Genomic DNA, 27,094 nt, shown 5'->3' with positions numbered 1-27,094 from the left:
GTGAAATGCCGGTGCCAGAATACTGGCGCCACAGACTATTCTCCCTCTGTGGGTGTATATGCCCACCCACAGAGGGAGAATAGAACCTGCCCGCAAGGGGCTTTCTAGCGCTTGCCCTCTGCCGGCATACTGGTGGCTGGGATACCACTGTCGTTATACTGACGGCCGGCATCCCGGCCGCTGGTATTTAAAAATTAAATCCTTAAAACACAATGCATGAGCCAAGTAAGTTATGTGCCAGCTCAGTATATGACTAGACTTTTTGATGCCCTGGGCAAGAAAAACATTGACAAGGCCTGGTGCCCACTGAAAGCACTTGCTATGGTGCGCCTTCCCACATGATTTTATATATATATTCAAGCACCTGAATGATATCACTAAGCTAATTGAGCATCTACCAATATCTCCTATATAATAGCCCAGCTCTGTGACTTTGTGCCTGTGTGTATAACGCATCTCTCATTGGGTTAGTGGCAGGTCTATCACAGCCAGTCCACAGCTGATTGGACGAGAAACGCCCTCCCACACAGGTTACATCCAATGGGAGGCTCTGCCCTTTGCCTGCTGTGTTTTCACAGAGCAGGATTAGCAATGGGACTGATGGAGCTGCAGCTCCAGCCCCACACCCCAAAATAGGCACACTGCATCTGCAGCAACATACCCTCCAACAATTTACACATTAAAATTGATACAAATTTAAAAAAGGGCGTGGCCACGGGTATAGCCGCGTGGCCACGCCCCTTTTCGCAAACTTGCCCGAAAGGGGCGTGTCCTACAAAAATGGGGTGTGGCTTTGCGGGAGGACCCGCGATTGCGAGCCACGCCCCGTTTTCGTCACTGAAGGGGCATGCCCAGCGCTCTGCTCAGCTCAGCTGCTGGCATGCCCCCTCTCCCTCTGTCTCCAGTGAATAGACGCGCATGCGCACAGCGCCTATTCACCGCTGCTCTGCTAAGCAGGGCAGCGAGAGACAGAGCATCCCAACTGCCCCCCCCCCCCACCGCGGGACACTGCGGCCCGCGGGTGGGACAGCGGGACAGTCCCCAAAAAACGGGACTGTCCCGCGAATATCGGGACAGTTGGGAGGTATGCCTGCATCGCATACTCTCTGAGCCCCAGAGCCTCCTCTGCGTATGAAGTGCCTCCCAGCCACAGCCGTACCCAGATCCCCAGAGGCGCTGACTCCGGAACACAGCACCTGGGCTGCAGGCCTGGAAGCCCCGAGATGGCTAATGTAACGTATAGAGTGGGTGATATCGCGGAGGGTAATGTCTGGACGCTGAATCAATGTAAAAGGTGACAATGCTGTGCAGTGCAGTGGGTGTGCAGTCTGGGACGGTGCTAGGGTTTTCGGCACCCCCCTGCAAACTATAAATTGGCAACCTCGCATACTTTACAAAGGCACAGTGCACATAATATCCCCTGTAGTAGAGACACTTACACATGTAACGCCCCCTGTACCAGAGACGCTTACACATGTAATGCCCAGAGGCAGAGCTCTGGGAGGCAACGGAGTCAGCTGCCGCCGGGCTCCTGCTTTGAAGGGGGGAACCTCTCCTCCTGTCCCGTGTGTTCAGCGACATTAATCCATTAAGTTAATTGACAGCAGCCGGTATCTCTTCCCGACTTCCCCACTAGTCACTGCACCTTACAAATCACACCCTCTTTATTATAGATATACTGGAAGCAGACACCTTACTGATGAAGCTGTTTGCTCCTATAAAGGAAACATGAGAATTCTAACTATATGAAGTTATTTCTCTGACAATTACACGTAACTTCATATAGTTAGAAATAATTCTCATACTTCCTATGCAAGAGCAGATATCTCCACCAGTAAGGTGCATGCTTCCAGTGTAAAATATTGTGGGTTCTAATCCTGGATATGACACTTGCAAATTAATTGTCAGAAAAATAATCAGCATTGTGAGTGACTGAGCAGATCTATGTAGTGTGTGGTTGGACCCCTACATAGATCTGCCTAGTTGCAACAGGTTTTGTAGTAGATTCATATAGTTAGAATGGGAGATGAGTGGGTTCGGTATTACTCGGCTTTCAAAGCGACACCTTATTTGCTCACGGATGATATATAGGGGGGACCAATATTTTTCTTGCCTCCGGGCAACTGGGACAAACTTACGCCACTGGTAATGCCCCCTGTACCAGTGACGCTTACACATGTAACGCCCCCCTGTACCAGTGACCATACACAAGTAACGCCCACTGTACCAGTGACGCTTACACACGTAACGCCCCCTGTACCAGTGACGCTTACACATGTAACGCCCTCCCTGTACCAGTGACGCTTACACACGTAACGCCCCATGTACCAGTGATGCTTACACACGTAACGTCCCCTGTACCAGTGATGCTTACACACGTAACGCTCCCTGTACCAGTGACGCTTACACAAGTAACGCCACCTGTACCAGTGACGCTTACACACGTAACGCCCCATGTACCAGTGATGCTTACACATGCAATGCCCCCTGTACCAGTGACGCATACACACGTAACGCCCCCTGTACCAGTGATGCTTACACATGTAATGCCCCCTGTACCAGTGACGCTTACACACGTAACGCTCCCCTGTACCAGTGACGCTTACACACGTAACGCCCCCTGTAGCAGGGACGCTTACACACGTACTGCCCCCGTAGCAGTGACGCTTACACACGTAACACCCTCTGTACCAGTGCCGCTTAGACACGTAATGCCCTCTGTACCAGTGACGCTTAGACACGTAACGCCCCCTGTACCAGTGCCGCTGTCAGACTTGGTTTTGTCTGTGTCCCCGGAGGGGGCGCTAGTGGGTCAGTGGAGGTGGATAGGAGAAAACGAGGAGGCTGGATTATGTTTCTGCGCATGAGCGCAATGATATTTATTAAACAGATGGTTCACAAAACGGCAGCAGAAAATAACAGTAGGAAATGCAAATGTCAATTGTACAGCGTGGCAGCTGAAAGTCTATGGTAACAGAATGAATGGTGACTGATGAAATAATAACCGGTAGTGATGATAACAGATGAGTGATAATTTGGCAGAGAATATTCTGGTATGGGAACCAGAGCAGATTAAAACATGGAACCAGCAGAGATGGTGTTGTATGGCAAACCTGGTAGCAGAGGCAGGAGTCTGACTCACAGTGCAGGTGATGAGGCACTGGCAGCAAGCAAGCTGTATCACAGGTGGAGAGATGGAACACACCTGGAGTCAGTCTCTACTGCTAGGCTGAAGCACACAGAGATGGTGGTGAGTGTGAAGCCTGTAGATGGAAGCAGGTATTGCTGGGGCTTGTAGTTCCACGGAGCTGTGAGAAGTAACCAGGAGTACAGAGTCTCAGGTAGAAAGCCAGGAACACGGAACAGCAGGTAGGTATCCAGGTACACGGAGGAAACAGGAACCAGATCCTTACACATGAGTCGCAGGAGTGACACAAAGTTCAGGATGCCTGCAGACTGATCCTGCAGCTTCATATATACCCCTTGTTAAACAGTCATTGGTGGAGTGAGGAAAAGTGGGTGCGGCCAAGCACCGGATTGGCCGCCGTATGCTGACTGCTGGAGGCTGTCATGGCGGCGCCCATGCCGCGGCCTAGCGGGAACGCGGCGTGCTACACGCCCGCTATCACAGGAGCGCTCCCAGGCCCAGGATGGCGTCTGATGGCAGAGACGCGGATGACAGATGAACGCAGGGACCCAGGACGGAGTCCGCAGCGGCGGACAGATGTCAGCTTGGTGAGTCGATTCCTGACAGTACCCCCTCCTTTAAGGGTGGGCACCGAACACCCACGTGGCTTGGAAGGATGAGTGTTATGGAAGACACGGACCAACCTTGGAGCATGGACATCCAACGAATTTACCCAACTTCTCTCCTCTGGGCCATAACCGGACCAATCGACAAGGTATTGAAGACGTCCATACCGGCAACGGGAATCCAGAATCTTGCCAATCTCGAACTCCACGCCCCGCTGAGTTCGAACTTTGGGGCCAACTGGAAGAGCTCTTTGGAAATGATTCAGGACTAAAGGTCTGAGGAGAGAAACATGAAAAGCATTAGGTATTCGCAGAGAAGGTGGTAACTTCAGCTTGTAGGCCACAGGGTTGATGACTCTTTCGACAGGGAAGGGGCCAATGAAACGTGGTGCAAATTTCATAGACGGGACCCTAAGACGGAGGTTCCGGGTAGACAGCCAAACCTTGTCCCCAGGTTTCAGGCTAGGAACTGCGCGTCTTTTGCGATCAGCAAAGTATTTATACCGGCTGGAGGCCTTTTTGAGAGAAATGTGAATCTTCCTCCAGATTGAAGAAAACTGACTCAGGGCAGTAGTGGCAGCAGGAACATCCATGTGAGGGAGTTCTTGGAAGTCTGGAACACGAGGATGTTGCCCATATACTGCAAAGAATGGAGTTGTCTCAGTAGCAGTGTGGTAGCGGAAGTTGTGGGCAAACTCGGCCCATGGGAGCAGATCAAACCAGTCATCCTGAGAAGATGAAACATACAATCTTAAAAATGTCTCTAGTTCTTGATTTACCCTCTCTGTCTGCCCATTCGTCTGAGGGTGGTAAGATGACGAGAACTTCAGTTTAACCTGCATGGCAGAACAGAGAGCCCTCCAAAACCTCGCTACAAACTGTACACCTCGGTCGGATATTATTTCTGAGGGTAGACCATGTAAGCGGAAAATCTCCCGTAGGAAGATTTGGGCGAGTTTTGGGGCAGAAGGGAGACCCTGGAGAGGAACAAAATGGGCCATCTTGGTAAATCTGTCCACTACAACCCAGATGGTATTGTATCCTTGTGAAGGAGGAAGGTCGGAGATAAAGTCCATGGACAGGTGTGACCAAGGGCGACTAGGAATAGACAATGGTTGTAACTGACCTGCTGGAGACTGACGAGGAGTCTTGTGCTGCACACACTTAGGACAGGATGCTACGAAATCCTTGATGTCAGCTTTCATCTTTGGCCACCAGTATGTCTCAGAGAGGAACTTGAAGGTTTTCAGGACACCGGGATGACCAGTGAACTTGGATTGATGGGCCCAAGACAGCAACTTGGGACGGAGTTCTGGGGAAACAAAAGTCTTACCAGGAGGAGGAGCTGGGGAGACTTGAGATGCAGCAAATACCACTGGACTCAGGATGGAATGTGGAACTGAGTCAGGCGTTTCCTCTTCGGATTCCATAGATCGGGATAAGGCGTCAGCTTTAACATTCTGCGAACCTGGGCGGAAATGAAGCTTAAAGTTAAAACGTGAGAAAAACATAGCCCACCTGGACTGGCGAGGATTAAGGCACTGGGCTGCCTTTAAATATAGCAGATTTTTATGATCCGTGTAGATGTTGAACGGATGTTTGGCCCCTTCCAGGAGATACCTCCATTCCTCGAGGGCCAGCTTAATCGCCAGTAGTTCTTGATCTCCAACGGAGTAGTTAGCTTCTGCAGGGAGGAATTTACGAGAGTAAAATCCACAGGGGTGGATTTTCCCATCGGTTCCCTTCTGGGAGAGAACAGCTCCAACTCCAACTGTAGAGGCATCCACCTCCAACTCGAACGGTCTGTTTACATCTGGCTGGGACAGAACTGGAGCAGACATAAAGGCCAGCTTGATCTTCTGGAAGGCCGCTAAAGCCTCTTCTGACCAGTTGGAATGGTCTGCCCCTTTCCGAGTTAAGTTGGTAATAGGAGCGATGAGAGTGGAGAATCCCCGAATAAATTTCCTATAGTAGTTGGCAAATCCCAGGAACCGCTGAATAGACTTGAGAGAATTTGGAATGGACCAATTGGCAATGGCTTCCAACTTTGTCGGGTCCATCTGGAGATCCGATCCGGAAATTATATAACCCAGGAAGGGTATAGAGGAAACTTCAAAGGTACACTTGGATAGTTTACCGTAGAGCCGGTTCTCACGAAGACGTCGGAGGACTTCACGGACTTGTAGACGATGAGAGGGAAGATCTTGGGAGAAGATGAGGATATCATCCAGATAAACAACGAGGTATTTATACAGAACGTCACGGAAGATTTCGTTCACAAAGTGTTGGAACACTGCTGGGGCATTACTCAACCCGAATGGCATTACCAGGTACTCGTAATGACCATCTCGAGTGTTAAAAGCTGTCTTCCATTCGTCACCACTCCGGATTCTGATGAGGTTGTAGGCACCGCGGAGATCTAGCTTGGTGAAGATGCGGGCTCCTTTAACTCTGTCAAATAATTCGGTAATGAGTGGTAATGGATAACTATTTTTAATGGTAATGTCATTGAGACCCCGGTAGTCAATGCATGGACGCAGTCCTCCATCCTTCTTTTTAACAAAGAAGAAGCCTGCACCAGCGGGTGATGATGAAGGACGGATGAATCCCTTCTGTAAATTCTCCCGGATGTAGTCGCTCATCGCTTCAGTTTCGGGAACAGATAACGGGTAGGTACGCCCCCTAGGTGGCTTCTTGCCAGGAAGGAGATCGATGGGACAATCCCATTCTCTATGGGGCGGCAGGACATCCGCGGCCTTTTCACTGAAGACATCAGAGAAATCTTGATAAGCCGCAGGAAGACTTGACTGGGTTTTTACTTCAGTAGACTTAATTGGACAAACTTGGGCTAAACAGGACTGATGGCAATGTGAACCCCATGAAGTAAGTTGTAACGTTGACCAGTCAAACTGTGGATTGTGTAGCTGGAGCCAGGGCATGCCCAAAACGATCTCCTGGGTGGCTTGAGGAATGACTAAGAACTTTATTAATTCTGAGTGTAGGAACCCAACTCCCAAAACCACTGGTGCAGTTTGGTGAGAAATATTCCCCTTGGAGATTCGTCTACCATCCACGGCGGTAATGTAGACTGGGTAAGAAAGTTCACATACAGGCAAGCAAAATTTATTTACCGCAGCTTGGGTGATGAAATTTCCTGCGGCTCCACAGTCCACTAATGCTGATGCAGACTGAAGCCCAACTGAAGTCTCTAAAGTCACAGGAAGGATAAGGTCTTGATTAGAAGGAGCTTGTCTAGAAGATCCCAACTTGACTCCTCCTTTACAAGTCAGGATCTGGCGTTTCCCGAACGCACTGTGCAGGAATTAATCTGGTGACCTGCAGCCGCACAATAAAGACAAAGTCTCTCACGAAGTCTTCTTGACCGCTCCTCAGGAGTTAGGCGGGACCTATTTATTTGCATAGGCTCATCAGAAGGTGGAGACTGGAACTGTACGGAAGGTATCATCCTTGATCTGCGTGGCTCACTCCGAGCACGTTCATTGTTGCGTTCGCGGATGCGAGAGTCCAACTTGATGCACAGGGAAATTAAATCAGACAATTGTACAGGAAGATCGCGGGTTGCCAGTTCGTCCTTGATCCGATCAGAGAGTCCATGCCAGAAAGCTGCTACCAGGGCTTGATTGTTCCACTGAATCTCTGCGGCCAACGTCTGGAACTGGATGACATATTGTCCCATACTACGGGTACCTTGACGAAGTTGGATTAGGTCGGCAGAAGCTGATGTTGCACGACCAGGCTCGTCAAAGATCCGTCTGAAGGTTGACACGAATTCTGCATAGTTGTTAATCAGAGGGTTGGCACGTTCCCACAGAGGAGACACCCAACTCAAAGCAGATCCAGAAAGTAGAGAGATGATGTAGGCAACCTTGGATCTTGACGTGGGGAAATTATGTGACAACAATTCAAACTGGATTTCACATTGGTTGAGAAACCCGCAACATAACTTTGGGCTGCCATCATACTTGCTTGGCACGGGCAGGTGCAGACGTGACACTGGAGCTGATGCAGCCGGCATAGAAGGACTCACAGTACTGGCAGGTGCTGGGGTAACAGGAACTGTAGGAGTGTGTACACTAGGCAGGGATTGCTGTAGTGTATCTATCCGGGAGGACATCCCTTGCAGGAACTGGAACATCTGCTGCTGCGCAGCCTCTTGACCATCCAGACGGGAGACCAGATTTTGCAAGGCCTCTGACCCCACACTCCGTCCACCATCCGAGTCCATCGATCCTGAACTTACTGTCAGACTTGGTTTTGTCTGTGTCCCCGGAGGGGGCGCTAGTGGGTCAGTGGAGGTGGATGGGAGAAAACGAGGAGGCTGGATTATGTTTCTGCGCATGAGCGCAATGATATTTATTAAACAGATGGTTCACAAAACGGCAGCAGAAAATAACAGTAGGAAATGCAAATGTCAATTGTACAGCGTGGCAGCTGAAAGTCTATGGTAACAGAATGAATGGTGACTGATGAAATAATAACCGGTAGTGATGATAACAGATGAGTGATAATTTGGCAGAGAATATTCTGGTATGGGAACCAGAGCAGATTAAAACATGGAATCAGCAGAGATGGTGTTGTATGGCAAACCTGGTAGCAGAGGCAGGAGTCTGACTCACAGTGCAGGTGATGAGGCACTGGCAGCAAGCAAGCTGTATCACAGGTGGAGAGATGGAACACACCTGGAGTCAGTCTCTACTGCTAGGCTGAAGCACACAGAGATGGTGGTGAGTGTGAAGCCTGTAGATGGAAGCAGGTATTGCTGGGGCTTGTAGTTCCACGGAGCTGTGAGAAGTAACCAGGAGTACAGAGTCTCAGGTAGAAAGCCAGGAACACGGAACAGCAGGTAGGTATCCAGGTACACGGAGGAAACAGGAACCAGATCCTTACACATGAGTCGCAGGAGTGACACAAAGTTCAGGATGCCTGCAGACTGATCCTGCAGCTTCATATATACCCCTTGTTAAACAGTCATTGGTGGAGTGAGGAAAAGTGGGTGCGGCCAAGCACCGGATTGGCCGCCGTATGCTGACTGCTGGAGGCTGTCATGGCGGCGCCCATGCCGCGGCCTAGCGGGAACGCGGCGTGCTACACGCCCGCTATCACAGGAGCGCTCCCAGGCCCAGGATGGCGTCTGATGGCAGAGACGCGGATGACAGATGAACGCAGGGACCCAGGACGGAGTCCGCAGCGGCGGACAGATGTCAGCTTGGTGAGTCGATTCCTGACAGCCGCTTAGACACGTAATGCCCCCTGTACCAGTGATGCTTACACACGTAACACCCTCTGTACCAGTGCCGCCTAGACACGTAATGCCCTCTGTACCAGTGACGCTTAGACACGTAACGCCCCCTGTACCAGTGCCGCTTAGACATGTAATGCCCCCTGTACCAGTGACGCTTACACAAGTAACACCCCCTGTAGCAGTGACACTTACACAAGTAACGCCCCCTGTACCAGTGATGCTTACACACGTAACGCCCCCTGTACCAGTGACGCTTACACACGTAACGCCCCCTGTACCAGTGATGCTTACACACGTAACACCCTCTGTACCAGTGCCGCTTAGACACGTAATGCCCTCTGTACCAGTGACGCTTAGACACGTAACGCCCCCTGTACCAGTGCCGCTTAGACACGTAATTCCCCCTGTACCAGTGATGCTTACACACGTAACGCCCCCCTGTACCAGTGATGCTTACACACGTAACACCCCCTAAACTACAGCTCCCAACAGCCCTTAGCGCCGAAGCATTTCGGCCCTTAGGGCTGCTGGGAGCTGTAGTTTATAGAGTGCATCTTCTTCCCTGTAATGCAGCGCGTTGGGACACCGGCGCTAACAATAGTGACTGGCTGCTGTGCGAGTCTCCGGGAGAGCCACTGCCAAAGGGAGGACAGCAGCTTAGCTGCTGACAGGAGGAAAAGCAGGATAAGGATTACCCGCCCCTCCTCCACTCACAGTACCTCCGAGCCCCATCTGCGGCACCCGTACACACACCCTCCAGCACTTGCGGTAGCTCCGGACCCCTCCCCCACCTGCAGCAACCCCGCACCCGCCCCTCCCCCACACCACCGCATTCGCCCATCCCCCACCCGGGGCACCCCCGAAACTGCTCCTCCCCCCCCCCCCCCCCCCGCGGTGGCTCCGGACCCCCATCTGTGGCACCACCGCACCAGCCCCTCCCCCACCTGCAGCACCACCGCAACCGCCCCTCCTGCGGCACCCCTGTATCCCATCCGTTTCTTCCCCGCACCCGCCACTCCCCCAACCACAGCACCTACTTGGTAATTCATCAGGCCCTGCGTGCGCTGTTCACGCCATTGCAAGGGGCTTCGACCCCTTAACCATTGCACGCCCTTTGTCTGTGCAATATTTAACCACTCACACAATTATGATTGAAGGTAATACTCCATATAATAAAAATATTGCACGCCACAAGGGTGTGCAAGGGTTAAGGGGGCGTAGCCCCTCGCGACGGTGTGAAGAGCGCCCGCAGGGCGCGATGAATACCTAATATATATATATATATATATATATATTTACATACAAGAAAAAAGGATGTCCAAGGGAGCTGTGTAAGTGTAACTTTAGATATAGGTTCTTTTCCAAGATTATTTGACCACAGAATCATTAAAATATATTCAATTTATTCACATATTGTCCTTGAACAGTACATTTGCAGTGAGTAATGTGTACCTGACAAAGTTTAAAATACAGACTTTGATACACAACCTGACATAAAATTCTAAATGAATTCATCCAATAATGTCTTTCAATGAATGTCTGATGTTTTCACATCTGAACCTCAACCAAACGCGTTTCGTCCCGAAGGACTTCATCAGGGGTTCATATCAATAGATGTTGAAAGAGCTCTATGGGATCAATAACCGATTTATCAGTAATGCTGTTCCCACAGGAATATCAGTATGGAAATAACACAACAAGAACGTTGAATTCGTCAGTATTAGACAACGGATCAGGCTAATATAAAAATGTAATAAAAGGATCTCAATGCTGTATTCGCTACCAGTTATAACCACAATTATGTTGGTCAGGCTTTGTGGTCTGACAGGCTCTCCAGAACACACACACACGCACGCACGCAGTACCTATTGCCGCAAACATCGGCCACTTTGCAAAGTTGGCTAAAGTATTAGTGCCCGCAAAGCGGCTTTTTCGGATGCTTTCGGCTGTAAATTAGAGAGCCTGATAAAAAGTCGGATGCAGATGTTTGGCCAAGTTGTATACTTAACATGGGCAAATGTAAAGGAATCCGATATTGCAAGTTAGCACAAAACAGCTCTAAAACTCTCAAAGAATTTAGAGGGGTTATTTTGGTCGAGTTTGTTATGAAAATGCATAATTTTGCTTCTAAATCGAAATGCTGCAAATGTGACGCACAAGCAGCTCCTGCTGTTTAAAATTATATGCAGCATGCCTATATTCTTTGTGTAATAGCAACTGTATTTGCATACAAAATGTTATGTTACAGTGCGTTCCAGCCAAACACTGTAACATAATTAGGTTACAGTCACAATCACACACTGTATATACCCATGCCACATATCATTTAATTCAGCATAAACTGTTTGTGCATCCTGGAGGACTGGGGATTATTTAGGGTGTGTGTTGCTTTAATCATGGGACTTTTGGAGGACAATGGGTGACTTTCTCTGACACTGTGGTCCTACTATACTAAAAGACACATTTCGGATGGTCTGAAAATATTGGACGTTTTCTAGTCTAAATACCGCGACACCTCGGTTCCGATATGCTGAAGCCGGGAAATAGACGCATGCCATTACATTGCTAGAGTTCCGAGAAATAGATGCACATTTGTAATGTCCGATGTGGTGCAATCATTTTCCAGGCGGCATTATTGGCTTCCATTACATCCTAGCCATAATGTAAAAAACGACTGAAATGCTTAGAGAGGAGTGGTGTACCGTAATTTTGTTTACATTTTGCATCTAATACACATGGCAGAATCAGCAAAAAGTCGCTTACAGGGGGTTACTCAGGCTCAGTAGCAGTTTTGCAGAAAAAAGCAAAACTGCTACTGAAATAATCGCATTCTGGGGGCCTCCCAGCACAGTCAAGGTTGCCCAGTGTGTGTAGCGCTGCCCTGCATTACAATTGCATTTAAAATGCTATCAAATTGCAGGACTCATGTAACACAGGTAGAGAACCCCTACACACACAGCCAGGCTGCATGTGCAGACGGTCCAACGCCATCTTTCCCATCACAGCATACGCAGGCGACATCATCCGGCCGCCCCTAAAATGGCCATGACATGCATTTCTTACACCACTCCACACCAATGCCGCATCGCCACCCCCAACTGCCTGTCGCCTGTCAATCACTACACATCCTTCCGGGATGCAATTGCATAGTGAAAACCCACACACGTGCAATGCAAATGCTGCGCAGACAGCCGAAAACCGTCCGTTTGCGATTTCTCAGAGAGCGATCAACTCTGAATAACTCCCACAGTCAGTGTCGGACTGGGGTAGCCGTGATAGGGGCCCATACTTAAGGGTGTGGCCAGCCTACAAAAGGGGTGTGGCCAGCCTCCACAGAGGCTTGAAATACACAATAGTCTAGTGCAGTGTAATGCAACATATCTACCATGTATAATACTAGTGCACAATCTGGAACATGATCTCTAGAGGAAGGAGTGGGCACTCATGCAGTGGGGCCTACCGGTGGTTTCCCTGGTACCCCTGTGGGCCAGTCTGACCCTGCCCAAAGTTTACCAGAGATGGTACAACATAAAAATTGGTTTTACACGCAAAGTTGCAGATAAAGCATAGCAGAACTTTGCATTAGGAAAGCTGTGGCTATTCACTTCAAAACTCTTCTTGCACAGATTCAGACTCAGTCGCACACAGGTGTGGATCATTACAGTTACATGCAAAATGTCTACAGTCATTAGGTCAACCACTAATGGTCGACATGCATTAGGTCAACATGAAAAAGGTAGACAGAAGAAAAGGTCAACAGGGCAAAAGGCTGACACATGAGAAGGTGGACATGACAAAAGTTGGCACAAAAAAGGATGACACAACATTTTTTAATGTTTTGGTGTGTCGTTTTCATTGTGAAAACATGTGGTACCCCAATTTGTGTACTCACTTCGCTCGCCATGCTTCGGGCAAGGTGCCTCACTCCACTACCACTGCACTCTGCACAGGTTACTATTCCCAATCAGAGTCCATGTGGATGTATTAAAACGTTGATTCAAATGCTAAAACCCAAAATAAAGCGGTGTCGACCATATGTGCATCAACCATGTGAATATGTCGACCTTTTGTACCTATCAACCATAATCGCCATTGACATTTTTCATGTGAACTTATTGACCATGTCGACCTTTTGACTATGTTGTTTGACTATGTTGACCATTAGCAGTCGACCTAATGACTGTCAACCTTTTCAAGGTCGACCTATAGTCCAGAAACCGCCACATACAGATGTACAAATCACAGTGCTCTGCGTACACTAACAATGCAATAAAAGAAATACTTCCTGATCTCAGCTGCCAACTAATTAGAGGATTGACTCTTTCAGTAGCTTTATTTGTGCGAATAAGATGCACATTTTGAGCGAAAAGTGATTTTTCGCAGGTTGAACTACCCGGGACCTGGGGCGCAGAGAGGGGCTATTTGGCGCGACTGAAGCCACAGTGTAAAAATAAGAATTTACTTACCGATAATTCTATTTCTCATAGTCCGTAGTGGATGCTGGGGACTCCGTAAGGACCATGGGGAATAGCGGCTCCGCAGGAGACTGGACTGGGCACATCTAAAGAAAGCTTTAGGACTATCTGGTGTGCACTGGCTCCTCCCCCTATGACCCTCCTCCAAGCCTCAGTTAGGATACTGTGCCCGGACGAGCGTACACAATAAGGAAGGATTTTGAATCCCGGGTAAGACTCATACCAGCCACACCAATCACACCGTATAACCTGTGATCTGAACCCAGTTAACGGCATGATAACAGAGGAGCCTCTGAAAGATGGCTCACAACAATAATAACCCGATTTTTGTAACAATAACTATGTACAAGTATTGCAGACAATCCGCACTTGGGATGGGCGCCCAGCATCCACTACGGACTATGAGAAATAGAATTATCGGTAAGTAAATTCTTATTTTCTCTAACGTCCTAAGTGGATGCTGGGGACTCCGTAAGGACCATGGGGATTATACCAAAGCTCCCAAACGGGCGGGAGAGTGCGGATGACTCTGCAGCACCAATGAGAGAACTCCAGGTCCTCCTCAGCCAGGATATCAATTTTGTAGAATTTTACAAACATATTTGCTCCTGACCAAGTAGCTGCTCGGCAAAGTTGTAAAGCCGAGACCCCTCGGGCAGCCGCCCAAGATGAGCCCACCTTCCTTGTGGAGTGGGCATTTACAGATTTTTGGCTGTGGCAGGCCTGCCACAGAATGTGCAAGCTGAATTGTACTACAAATCCAACGAGCAATAGTCTGCTTAGAAGCAGGAGCACCCAGCTTGTTGGGTGCATACAGTCTGGAACATATATTTTCAGGGCCCTGACAACGTCTAGCAACTTGGAGTCCTCCAAGTCCCTAGTAGCCGCAGGCACCACAAATAGGTTGGTTCAGGTGAAACGCTGAAACCACCTTAGGGAGAAACTGAGGACGAGTCCTCAATTCCGCCCTGTCCGAATGGAACATCAGATAAGGGCTTTTTCAGGATAAAGCCGCCAATTCTGACACGCGCCTGGCCCAGGCCAGGGCCAACAGCATGACCACTTTCCATGTGAGATATTTTAACTCCACAGATTTAAGTGGTTCAAACCAATGTGACTTTTGGAACCCAAAACTACATTGAGATCCCAAAGTGCCACTGGAGGCACAAAAGGAGGCTGTATATGCAGTACCCCTTTTACAAACGTCTGAAACTTCAGGGACTGAAGCTAGTTCTTTTTGGAAGAAAATTGACAGGGCCGAAATTTGAACCTTAATGGACCCCAATTTCAGGCCCATAGACACTCCTGTTTGCAGGAAATGTAGGAATCGACCCAGTTGAATTTCCACCGTCGGGCCTTACTGGCCTCGCACCACGCAACATATTTTCGCCAATTGCGGTGATAATGTTTTTGCGGTTACATCCTTCCTGGCTTTGATCAGGATAGGGATGACTTCATCCGGAATGCCTTTTTTCCTTCAGGATCCGGCGTTCAACCGCCATGCCGTCAAACGCAGCCGCGGTAAGTCTTGGAACAGACAGGGTCCTCGCTGGAGCAGGTCCCTTCTTAGAGGTAGAGGCCACGGATCCTCCGTGAGCATCTCTTGAAGTTCCGGTTACCAATCCTTCTTGGCCAATCCGGAGCCACGAATATAGTGCTTACTCCTCTCCATCTTATCAATCTCAGTACCTTGGGTATGAGAGGCAGAGGAGGGAACACATACCCTGACTGGTACACCCACGGTGTTACCAGAGCGTCTACAGCTATTGCCTGAGGGTCCCTGGACCTGGCGCAATACCTGTCGAGTTTTTCCCAACGGTTTATAATCATGTGGAAGACTTCTGGGTGAAGTCCCCACTCTCCCGGGTGGAGGTCGTGCTGAGGAAGTCTGCTTCCCAGTTGTCCACTCCCGGAATGAATACTGCTGACAGTGCTATCACATGATTTTCCGCCCAGCGAAGAATCCTTGCAGCTTCTGCCATTGCCCTCCTGCTTCTTGTGCCACCCTGTCTGTTTACGTGGGTGACTGCCGTGATGTTGTCCGACTGGATCAACACCGGCTGACCTTGAAGCAGAGGTCTTGCTAAGCTTAGAGCATTGTAAATGTCCCTTAGCTTCAGGATATTTATGTGAAGTGATGTCTCCAGGCTTGACCATAAGTCCTGGATATTCCTTCCCTGTGTGACTGCTCCCCAGCCTCGCAGGCTGGCATCCGTGGTTACCAGGACCCAGTCCTGAATGCCGAATCTGCGGCCCTCTAGAAGATGAGCACTCTGCAACCACCACAGGAGGGACACCCTTGTCCTTGGTGACAGGGTTATCCGCTGATGCATCTGAAGATGCGACCCGGACCATTTGTCCAGCAGGTCCCACTGGAAAGTTCTTGCGTGGAATCTGCCGAATGGGATTGCTTCGTAGGAAGCCACCATTTTACCCAGAACCCTTGTGCATTGATGCACTGAGACTTGGCTCGGTTTTAGGAGGTTCCTGACTAGCTCGGATAACTCCCTGGCTTTCTCCTCCGGGAGAAACACCTTTTTCTGGACTGTGTCCAGGATCATCCCTAGGAACAGAAGACAAGTCGTCGGAACCAGCTGCGATTTTGGAATATTGAGAATCCAACCGTGCTGCAGCAACACTACCTGAGATAGTGCTACACCGACCTCCAACTGTTCCCTGGATCTTACCCTTATCAGGGAATTGTCCAAGTAAGGGATAACTAAAATTCCCTTCCTTTGAAGGAATATCATCATTTCGGCCATTACCTTGGTAAAGACCCGGGGTGCCGTGGACCATCCATACGGCAGCGTCTGAACTGATAGTGACAGTTCTGTACCATAAACCTGAGGTACCCTTGGTGAGAAGGGTAAATTTTGACATGAAGGTAAGCATCCTTGATGTCCCGAGACATCATGTAGTCCCCTTCTTCCAGGTTCGCAAACACTGCTCTGAGTGACTCAATCTTGAATTTGAACCTCTGTATGTAAGTGTTCAAAGATTTTAGATTTAGAATCGGTCTCACCGAGCCGTCCGGCTTCGGTACCACAACAGTGTGGAATAATACCCCGTTCCCTGTTGCAGGAGGGGTATCTTGATTATCACCTGCTGGGAATACAGCTTGTGAATGGCTTCCAAAACTGTCTCCCTGTCAGAAGGAGACATCGGTAAAGCCGACTTTAGGAAACGGCGAGGGGGAGACGTCTCGAATTCTAATTTGTACCCCTGAGATATCCCTTGAAGGATCCAGGGGTCTACTTGCGAGTGAGCCCACTGCGCGCTGAAATTCTTTGAGACGGGCCCCCCACCGTGCCTGATTCTGCTTGTAAAGCCCCAGCGTATACTGAGGGCTTGGCAGAGGCGGGAGAGGGTTTCTGTTCCTGGGAACTGGCTGATTTCTGCAGCCTTTTTCCTCTCCCTCTGTCACGGGGCAGAAATGAGGAACCTTTTGCCCGCTTATCCACGAAAAGACTGCGCCTGATAATACGGCGTCTTCTCATGTTGAGAGGCGACCTGGGGTACAAACGTGGATTTCCCAGGTGTTGCCGTGGCCACCAGGTCTGAAAGACCGACCCCAAATAACTCCTCCCCTTAATAAGGCAATAGTTCCAAATGCCGTTTGGAATACGCATCACCTGACCACTGACGTGTCCATAACCCTCTACTGGTAGAAATGGACAACGCACTTAGACTTGATGCCAGTCGGCAAATATTCCGCTGTGCATCACGCATATATAGAAATGCATCTTTCAAATGCTCTATAGGCAAAAATATACTGACCCTATCTAGGGTATCAATATTTTCAGTCAGGGAATCCGACCAAGCCACCCCAGCACTGCACATCCAGGCTGAGGCGATTGCTGGTCGCAGTATAACACCAGTATGTGTGTAAATACATTTAGGATACCCTCCTGCTTTCTATCAGCAGGATCCTTAAGGGCGGCCATCTCAGGAGAGGATAGAGCCTTTACAAGCGTGTGAGCGCTTTATCCACCCTAGGGGGTGTTTCTCAACGCACCCTAACCTCTGGCGGGAAAGGATATACTGCCAATAACATTTTAGAAATTATCAGTTGTTATCGGGGGAAACCCACGCATCATCACACACCTCATTTAATTTCTCAGATTCAGGAAAACTACAGGTAGTTTTTTCTCACCGAACATAATACCCCTTTTTGGTGGTACTCGTATTATCAGAAATGTGTAAAAACATTTTTCATTGCCTCAATCATGTAACGTGTGGCCCTACTGGAAGTCACATTTGTCTCTTCACCGTCGACACTGGAGTCAGTATCCGTGTCGGCGTCTATATCTGCCATCTGAGGTAACGGGCGCTTTAGAGCCCCTGACGGCCTATGAGACGTCTGGACAGGCACATGCTGAGTAGCCGGCTGTCTCATGTCAACCACTGTCTTTTATACAGAGCTGACACTGTCACGTAATTTCTTCCAACAGTTCATCCACTCAGGTGTCGACCCCCTAGGGGGTGACATCACTATTACAGGCAATCTGCTCCGTCTCCACATCATTTTTCTCCTCATACATGTCGACACAAAAGTACCGACATACAGCACACACACAGGGAATGCTCTGATAGAGGACAGGACCCGACTAGCCCTTTGGGGAGACAGAGGGAGAGTTTGCCAGCACACACCAGAGCGCTATATATATACAGGGATAACCTTATATAAGTGTTTTTCCCCTTATAGCTGCTGTATAGTTAATACTGCGCCTAATTTGTGCCCCCCTCTCTTTTTTAACCCTTTCTGTAGTGTAGTGACTGCAGGGTAGAGCCAGGGAGCTTCCCTCCAACGGAGCTGTGAGGGAAAATGGCGCCAGTGTGCTGAGGAGATAGGCTCCGCCCCCTTATCGGCGGCCTTATCTCCCGTTTTTTTATGTATTTTGGCAGGGGTTAAATGCATCCATATAGCCCAGGAGCTATATGTGATGCATTTTTTGCCATCCAAGGTGTTTATTATTATTGCGTCTCAGGGCGCCCCCCCCAGCGCCCTGCACCCTCAGTGACCGGAGTGTGAAGTGTGCTGAGAGCAATGGCGCACAGCTGCAGTGCTGTGCGCTACCTTGTTGAAGACAGGACGTCTTCTGCCGCCGATTTTCCGGACCTCTTCTGCCTTCTGGCTCTGTAAGGGGGCCGGCGGCGCGGCTCTGGGACCCATCCAAGCTGGGCCTGTGATCGTCCCTCTGGAGCTAATGTCCAGTAGCCTAAGAAGCCCAATCCACTCTGCACGCAGGTGAGTTCGCTTCTTCTCCCCTTAGTCCCTCGATGCAGTGAGCCTGTTGCCAGCAGGTCTCACTGAAAATAAAAAACCTAAACTAAAACTTTCACTAAGAAGCTCAGGAGAGCCCCTAGTGTGCACCCTTCTCGTTCGGGCACAAAGATCTAACTGAGGCTTGGAGGAGGGTCATAGGGGGAGGAGCCAGTGCACACCAGATAGTCCTAAAGCTTTCTTTAGATGTGCCCAGTCCAGTCTCCTGCGGAGCCGCTATTCCCCATGGTCCTTACGGAGTCCCCAGCATCCACTTAGGACGTTAGAGAAAGGACACATCTGTAGTTTGTTTAGGCTGCAAAAATGTAATAGTTTACGGAAAGGTATATTTTTCTTTCACACAAAATGTTAATGACTAGAGCACACAAAATGTCAAAGCTCATTTACCAGAAAAATTTGAATAAACCAATTAGGAAAACACCAGAGAACAGTCACAATAGATGTGCCAATGTAGAACACTGCATAGCATCCTTAGTTTAGACCACAGGTTCTCAAACTCGGTCCTCAGGACCCCACGCAGTGCATGTTTTGCAGGTCTCCTCACAGAATCACAAGTGAAATAATTAGCTCCACCTGTGGACCTTTTAAAATGTGTCAGTGAGTAATAAATACACCTGTGCATCTGCTGGGTTACCTGCAAAACATGCACCGTGTGGGGTCCTGAGGACCGAGTTTGAGAACCTATGGTTTAGACCATAGGTCTGCAAACTCGGTCCTCAGGACCCCACACGGTGCATGTTTTGCAGGTCACCTCACAGAATCGCGAGTGAAATAATTAGCTTCACCTGTGGACCTTTTAAAATGTGTCAGTGAGTAATTAATACACCTGTGCACCTGCTGGGTTACCTGCAAAACATGCACTGTGTGGGGTCCTGAGGACCAAGTTTACAGACCTATGCTTTAGACGCTCACTTTGTTAACTGAGCTGGTCCTATTCATAAGCCACACTAGTAATTAGCTACATATGGGCCTAATTCAGACCTGATCGTAGCTGTGTGAGAAAACGCACCTCTACGATCAATTTCTTTGACATGCGGGGGGACGCCCAGCACAGGGCAAGTCCGCCCTGCATACCGGATCCTGATCCCCCGCACGCATGTACAAACACTGCACGGCAGCGATGTTTTCGCATGTTTCGAGTAGCCATGTTAAGGGTTACAGCGGCTGCGTGTGACGTCAAACGGTCCGGACACGCCTGCGTTGTCCAGACCATGCCCTTAAAACTGAGCATCGGTGCCCACAAATGCGGCGTCGGTGCCCCATTCCCGCCCCCTCCAGGTCTTAAACTGCGCTCTGAACAGAATGCAATTTAGGACCTTGCACATGCCGGCGTACGCACATATGTGTAGAAACAGCTTCATATCGATTTTAGCACATCTGCGACAGGGTCTGAATCGGCCCCTATGTTACCAGTTAAGTACACCACAAATTTACATCGCTCAGGATTTACAATGATATAAAGCTTGACACATTTAAATGTCAGTCAGATTGTATATGTACTTTCTTGAGAAAGTGGAAGGGGCAGTGGGGAACTATATATAGGCCGCCTCTCAGGCAGTGATTTTGTCAATTATTTACAGACACCGCTCAGTCATGCACCTTGTTTCACCTCAGGTTCCACTCACTTTTGCACATGTTGGGCTCCCCTGTTTCACCATTTGCTGCTTGCCAAGGCTGGTCATTATAAATAGGAGCACATTGCTCACAATGAGGGCCTGCTGTGTGGTGCTTGCAAATGCAACTCCCATGGACCTACAAAGACAAAACAGGTGAGGTACAAAGTTATAAGGTTAAATATAAAGCAGGACACTATGTACACTTTGAATCACTACCAAATACATATATTAATACAATGCACTATTGATTCTCACTGCTAGCCACCTAGGGCTTTAAACAAGAATACTAATTACAAAAGGATGTACTGAGAACCCGTATCTATGTAAAATGAGACTGGGACGGAAATCAAAGCACAATGTCATACAGTACAATATAGGCATTGCTGGAGACGTCACCACAGTGTTATTGATAAAGTGAATCCATTACTTACATCCTTTGCCTCACATAACTGATCAGCTGAAGTCTTCACCATGAAAGTAGCTTTCGGCCTGCCATGCACCAACATTTAGTGAGTCACAGTCCGTTACATATGAGCAGGCTGAGATCCCTAGCTATGCTAAGATACTCCTTAGTGTATGTCACAAGAGAATTAAATAGGGTATATGCTGACCTCCACCTGTTACCCATCCATCTAATTGATGTAGTCCAGTTGTTGTGTACATAGGGCCTAAATCAGACCTGATCGCTAGCAAGCGATTTTTGCACTGCTGCGATCAGATAGGGTATTTTAGCGGTGCAAGTGTGCAAACGCATGTGTAGCAGAGCTGTACAAACAGATTTTGTGCAGTCTCTGAGTAGTCCAGGACTTAGTCGCTGTGAACACTTCAGCCTGTTTGGGACCGGAATTGACGTCAGGAACCCTCCCTGCAAACGCTTGAACACGCCTGCGTTTTTCCAAACACTCCCAGGAAACGGTCAGTTGCCACCAACAAACGCCTTCTATCTGACAATTTCCTTTCCGAATGCCCGTGAAAATGGATCCTTCGCACAAACCCATCACTGAGCGGCGATCCGCTTTGTACCTGTGCGACACGCCTGCGCATTGCGGTGCATACGCATTCGCTGTTTAGACTTGATCGCCCGCTGTACGAAAACGCAGCCTAGTGATCAGGTCTGAATTAGCCCCAGAGTATACGGATAACAAGGAGTATATGAGACTGTAGAGTGGTAGCAGATAACTTCTACCTGGAAAGGCCTGTAATCTAAATAATGTAGTCAATGTGCGCACACAATGGAGCTGGAAATCTAGACTTGGGCTTTCAGTACCACTGATCTGAGACCTTGCATTGGAAACCTTGTGCCATCACAGCCAAACTTCTGACACCATGAAACTCCCCTGTGTGCAAATCCCCACAGCATCTGGAGAACTGCAGAAGTGTGTCTTTACTATCTACAAGCCATACTGAACAATGGGACTGATTCTGATTTGTACGGTATTGTACAGGTGCAGGGTAGTGGCTGTGCAATACCGTAAAACTAAAATGTAAATGCAGCAGGAGGCGTCTGGTGGAAAAAGACATCTCCTGCATAACAAACACTTCCTATATGACAAGAGGGCAGCTGTGATACAATCCACCTATAGCATACGTCTACATGGCCTGTTGTTCTAGGATTTCAATTTCTTACAAAGAGGTGTCACAGTGTGATTACGCAAGTCACGGCCTTAATATGGGTCCCACAAAAGCTTCTCCTGTATGCTACAGGTACCCTGTAGGAGCAAACTGTTAATGAATACCATGAGCACATTAAGCACTGCTAGGCCGCCTGGATGGGGAAACAGCCTGGGAGGCAGATGCTCTCAACAAGTAGGCAAGCACATTGATGTGCTGGACAAACTATACAAGTGCAAGAGTGAAATACCAAGGCATTTTGCACTTAAAACTTAAAAATGACATTTTATCACGTGCAGGCCATAGGTACACTTAATTGGGATCTAGGGTTGTGTATGGAGTGAGTGCACACGCCAGAGCTGTCAGAATGTAACTACAGCTAACGTGTGGTACAACTCACAGGAGCTTTGTGTGTATTTTGTGTATTTTGTGAAGGTTTCAAAGAATTTTAGCAGTACCAAAAATGTATAAAATTGGGTAATACTTATCATTGATTATATTTTCAATGGAGGAATGAATGGCGCAATTGTTTGTAACTGGAGCATGACACTGGTAAAATGATTACAATTAAATATTTGATGTACATTATGGTACTTATCAGATTAGTGGTTACAGCTAAAGAAAATAAGTGCTTTAATATTTTGCGTATCAAATAATATGATCTATTGACATGTACAGGTTACATAAGACAAGAAGCCTTTGTGGTCTTTTAAAGATGCTAAATATTTTGACAGTCTGCATTTCTCTCTGAAAGCTGGAATGTTTGCTCACAAGAGACTGCCTTATGTGGGGGTCCAGCATTCATATACGGCATGTCTCTGCACGGAGCACTTCATTTACACTAAGATGACTGTCATTCAATATGCTTCAACGGGGAGCTCCGAGTACTCTGTTTATCATAAGAAGCCTTAGAAGCTCCTCAAAACATTCAGCCCTTTTGATACTGGTGTGGTATGTGTATCGTAGATTGGACTTAGGTCGATAGTGTCTAGGTCGAACACTGTTGGTCGTCAGTAAGTAGGTCGACATGGTTTCTAGGTCGACAAGGACTCTAGGTCGACATGAAAAAATGTCAACATGAGTTTTTTTGGGTGTCGTTTTCTCCGTACAGTGACCGCGAACCCCAATTAGTGCACCGTGTCCCCTCGCAGGGTTACCGTTCCCAGTTGTAGTCCACGTGGATCGTAAAAGTATGAAAAAGTTTTTAAAAATGTAAAAAACTCATGTCGACCTTTTGTCATGTTGACCTAGAATATGTGGACCTAGTGTCCCTGTCGACCTACAAATCATGTCAACCTACTTACTGTCGACCAATAGTGGTCAACCTAGACAGTGTCGACCTAAAGACCGGATCCCTTTGATCAGCGCTGCAAGTATAGTGGTGCGGGGCGGTATGGCGTACCAGTAAGAAATTCCCAGCCGGTACGCCGTACTGCCGGACCGTCCACCATACTGCATCCAGCTGGCTTCGTTCTCTGTGAGGGGAGGAGAGCACAGCGCCTCTCCTGCCCCTCAATTCTCTTTGATGCCCGGTCTCACTCTCCAGCGGCGGCGGGGTCAATATGAATAAGGCACCGGTTTGCTAGCCAATCAGAGCTCACGGACCGGCAGCCGCGGCTCCTGATTGGCTGCCGGTTCGCAAGCTCTGATTGGCTAATGAACCGGCGCCTCATTTCAGATTGACCCCGCCGCTGGAGAGTGAGACCAGGCATTAAAGAGAATTGAGAGGCAGGAGAGGCACTGCGCTCTCCTCCCCACACTCAGATGAAACGGTGCCAGCGGTAAGGGGTGGGGGGGGGGGGGGGCAATGAGAACACAGTGGGGCATTGTATATCTGGCACAGTGGGGCATTGTATATCTGGCACAGGGGGGCAATGTATATCTGGCACTGTGGGGGCATTGTATACCTGGCACAGGGGGGCAATGTATATCTGGCAATGTAGATCTGGCACTGTGGGGGCATTGTATATCTGGCACTATGGGGGAATTTGTGTATCTGGCACACAGGTGCAACGTGTATCTGGCAGTATTGGGGTCATATGTGTATCTGGCCCCCCCATATGTGTATCACGCACCCATTTTCATTGGCCATGCCCCATGTGGCATTTGACCACGCCCATTTTTTTGGCGCGCACGCACAGTACCTATAAGACATTTTTTATACTTGCACCACTGCCTTTGATACAGTATCTACAGAAAGTTAATGTTATGCCTAATATAAAACAAACCAAAGGCAACTTTGAAAAATAAATGAATTAAAATATTTGAAAAGAATGCATTTTCAGCTCTTTGAAACAAATCCAATACCTATAGCATACATGTGATTCATAGGGCAGAATAGTTTCACATTCAAAGTAAAAAACAGGACAAACAATCAAGCAATTAAATACAGAATTAAAGAATACTGAATTAAATACTATATTGATATGACGTTTTAATTTGATTCCAATGAAAATCCTTGTAGAATTATATTTAAAAGTAGGCTATAGGATATACAGATATAAATTACTCAAATGACACCAGCACTACTCTCTGGAAGTATAATATACTCCAAGTCTAATGGGCCCTTCACAGTGGGCGATAATACTGAAAGATATGAACGATCTTGTTCATTAATGAACTGGATACTGTTCATATCTTTCAGTGTGGAGGAACCAGCGATGACCGATGCGCGGCCCCGCGCTCGTTCATCGCTGGTGCCCCGTCGCTTGTGCATGCAGGCCAATATGGACGAGCTCTGTCGCTTGTGCATGCAGGCCAATATGGACGAGCTCGTCCATATTTGCCTGCACTGCTATGGAGCCGAGTGACGGGTACGCCCGACGGGCGACCCGGCGGCGGGGGAAGGGGGGGGGGGGGGTTGTGACGGGGGGAGTGAAGTTTCTTCACTCCCCCCGTCACAAACCCCCCCCCTTCCCCCGCCGCCGGGTCGCCCGTCGGGCGTATCCGGATCGCAAAGTGTGGAGGGCCCAAAAGGTTCTCCTGAAGTAGATACAATCCATCAAATCTAACTCTCTCTGCACATGTTACATCTGCCCGTCCTGCAGTGCACATGGGGGGTAATTCCAAGTTGATCGCAGCAGGATTTTTGTTAGCAATTGGGCAAAACCATGGCCCTCATTCCGAGTCGTTCGCTCGGTAAATTTCATCGCATCGCAGTGATTTTCCGCTTAGTGCGCATGCGTAATGTCCGCACTGCGACTGCGCCAAGTAATTTTGCAATGAAGATAGTATTTTTACTCACGGCTTTTTCTTCGCTCCGGCGATCGTAATGTGATTGACAGGAAATGGGTGTTACTGGGCGGAAACAGGCCGTTTTATGGGCGTGTGGGAAAAAACGCTACCGTTTCCGGAAAAAACGCAGGAGTGGCCGGAGAAACGGAGGAGTGTCTGGGCGAACGCTGGGTGTGTTTGTGACGTCAAACCAGGAACGATAAGCACTGAACTGATCGCAGATGCCGAGTAAGTCTGAAGCTACTCTGAAACTACTACGAGATGTGTAATCGCAATATTGCGAATCTTTCGTTCGCAATTTTAAGAAGCTAAGATTCACTCCCAGTAGGCGGCGGCTTAGCGTGTGCAATACTGCTAAAATCGCCTTGCGAGCGAACAACTCGGAATGAGGGCCCATGTGCACTGCAGGGGAGGCAGATTTAACATGTACAGAGAGAGTTAAGGCGGTGAATGACAGGTGAACTGGGCGGGCGCCCGCCCGCCCAGTTCATGACGTCAGTCCCCCAACGGATCGGGCAGTGTGTATGCACAGCACACTGCCCGATCCGTACATAGATATATCTGCAGATCAATTGATCTGCAGATATATCCACTAGTGTGTACCCACCTTTAGATTTGGGTGGGGTGTGTTCAATCTGCAATCTAATTTGCAGTGTAAAAATAAAGCAGCCAGTATTTATTTACCCTGCACAGAAACAAAATAACCCACCCAAATCTATCTCTTTCTGCACATGTTATATCTGCCCCCCCCCCCCCCCCCCGCAGTGCACATGGTTTTGCCCACCTGCTATAAAAAAAAATCCTGCTGCGATCAACTTGAAATTACCCCCATGTTTTTGCCCATTAGCTAACAAATTTGCTGCTGCTATCAGATCTGAATTAGGCCACAGAGTCTAATGGCTGTCCTGGTTTTTACCTGCAAGGAAACTGGGGTCTTACAGGATCACAGGATATAGCCCCCAAGGGAGTTTTATCCAAAGGCTGCTGACTAATAAACAAGGTACTAAACTGTAACAAGACAAAACACTAGCCAAAGGTCAGAGGACTGAGGGGAGGTCAGTAAGTGTAATAGTGAGCAACAACCTGTTCATGCACAGCAAGGTAGGCTTAAGGCTTATGGGGGATAAAATAAATACAGGTGTAAATAGTGAGTCAGAGTAAGTACACAGCAAAATAAAAACAATAGAGAACTACAGAATCTGTAAATAAAAAATGCAATGATTAAGAGCTTATTCAAATTGCCACATTCTAAAGAAAATAAAGTATAACGTGATACACAATACTGTGTTTCTCTGCATATTTAAATAATTGTACATAAAAGAAATACAACACGGTGGGAAATCCCAAATTCTCCCAATGGTAAGTGTCTTCCCAGATTATCATACTTTAACAATTAAAAGTTCTGTTGATTGCTTTCTTTATAGTAAAGTTCCCAGCATCTAAAATACACAATGTTTATTTTAGCAATGTGACTTTGATTCACTACTCTAGTTTGCTATGCTCAGTGTCAAAGTTAGTGACCTGTTGTCATTTACTGCCAGTCACTGGCATGCATTCAGATAAGGAGTGCAATCAGTGTAGTTCTTGTATTTCAGGTCTACATATACCTACAGGGGTTCAAGTGTGTACAGACATCAGTCTCACGCTGAAATTCTAATTTACAAGTTATTGTGAGAGAATTCATATTTACTGAACCCTCTATGAACTCACTTATTCAGTGAATATTTAAAAGTGGAAGTTCCTTTAGAGCATGGCACCAACTAGTTCTCCAGTTCACATGACATTCCTTTGAGTTTAAGGGGAAATGCCGTGCCTCTCACTTCAGTAGACAGACCTCTTCACTCATATAATGCAACTT

General features: G+C 48.2%; 1 protein-coding gene and 1 long non-coding RNA gene across 12 annotated transcripts in view; one reads left to right on the top strand and one right to left on the bottom strand.

Annotated features, from left to right (window-relative positions):
• Nucleotides 1–27,094, bottom strand: part of NTN4 (netrin 4) — a 233,671-nt gene that overhangs the window by 55,310 nt on the left and 151,267 nt on the right. For all 5 annotated transcript variants that reach the window (XM_063927591.1, XM_063927592.1, XM_063927593.1 and 2 more), the window contains exon 4: nt 20,401–20,527. In XM_063927591.1, coding sequence (XP_063783661.1) covers nt 20,401–20,527 — 127 coding nt within the window. The remainder of the gene's footprint in view (nt 1–20,400; nt 20,528–27,094) is intronic.
• The window catches only part of LOC134932819 (uncharacterized), a 221,135-nt gene that overhangs the window by 69,206 nt on the left and 124,835 nt on the right, over nt 1–27,094 (top strand). The window lies entirely within an intron of this gene.

Source organism: Pseudophryne corroboree, chromosome 6, assembly GCF_028390025.1.
Source record: "Pseudophryne corroboree isolate aPseCor3 chromosome 6, aPseCor3.hap2, whole genome shotgun sequence".
Lineage (NCBI taxonomy): Eukaryota > Metazoa > Chordata > Amphibia > Anura > Myobatrachidae > Pseudophryne > Pseudophryne corroboree.
The sequence above is the reverse complement of the archived record's forward strand: the minus strand, read 5'-3'. Positions and strand labels throughout refer to the sequence as shown.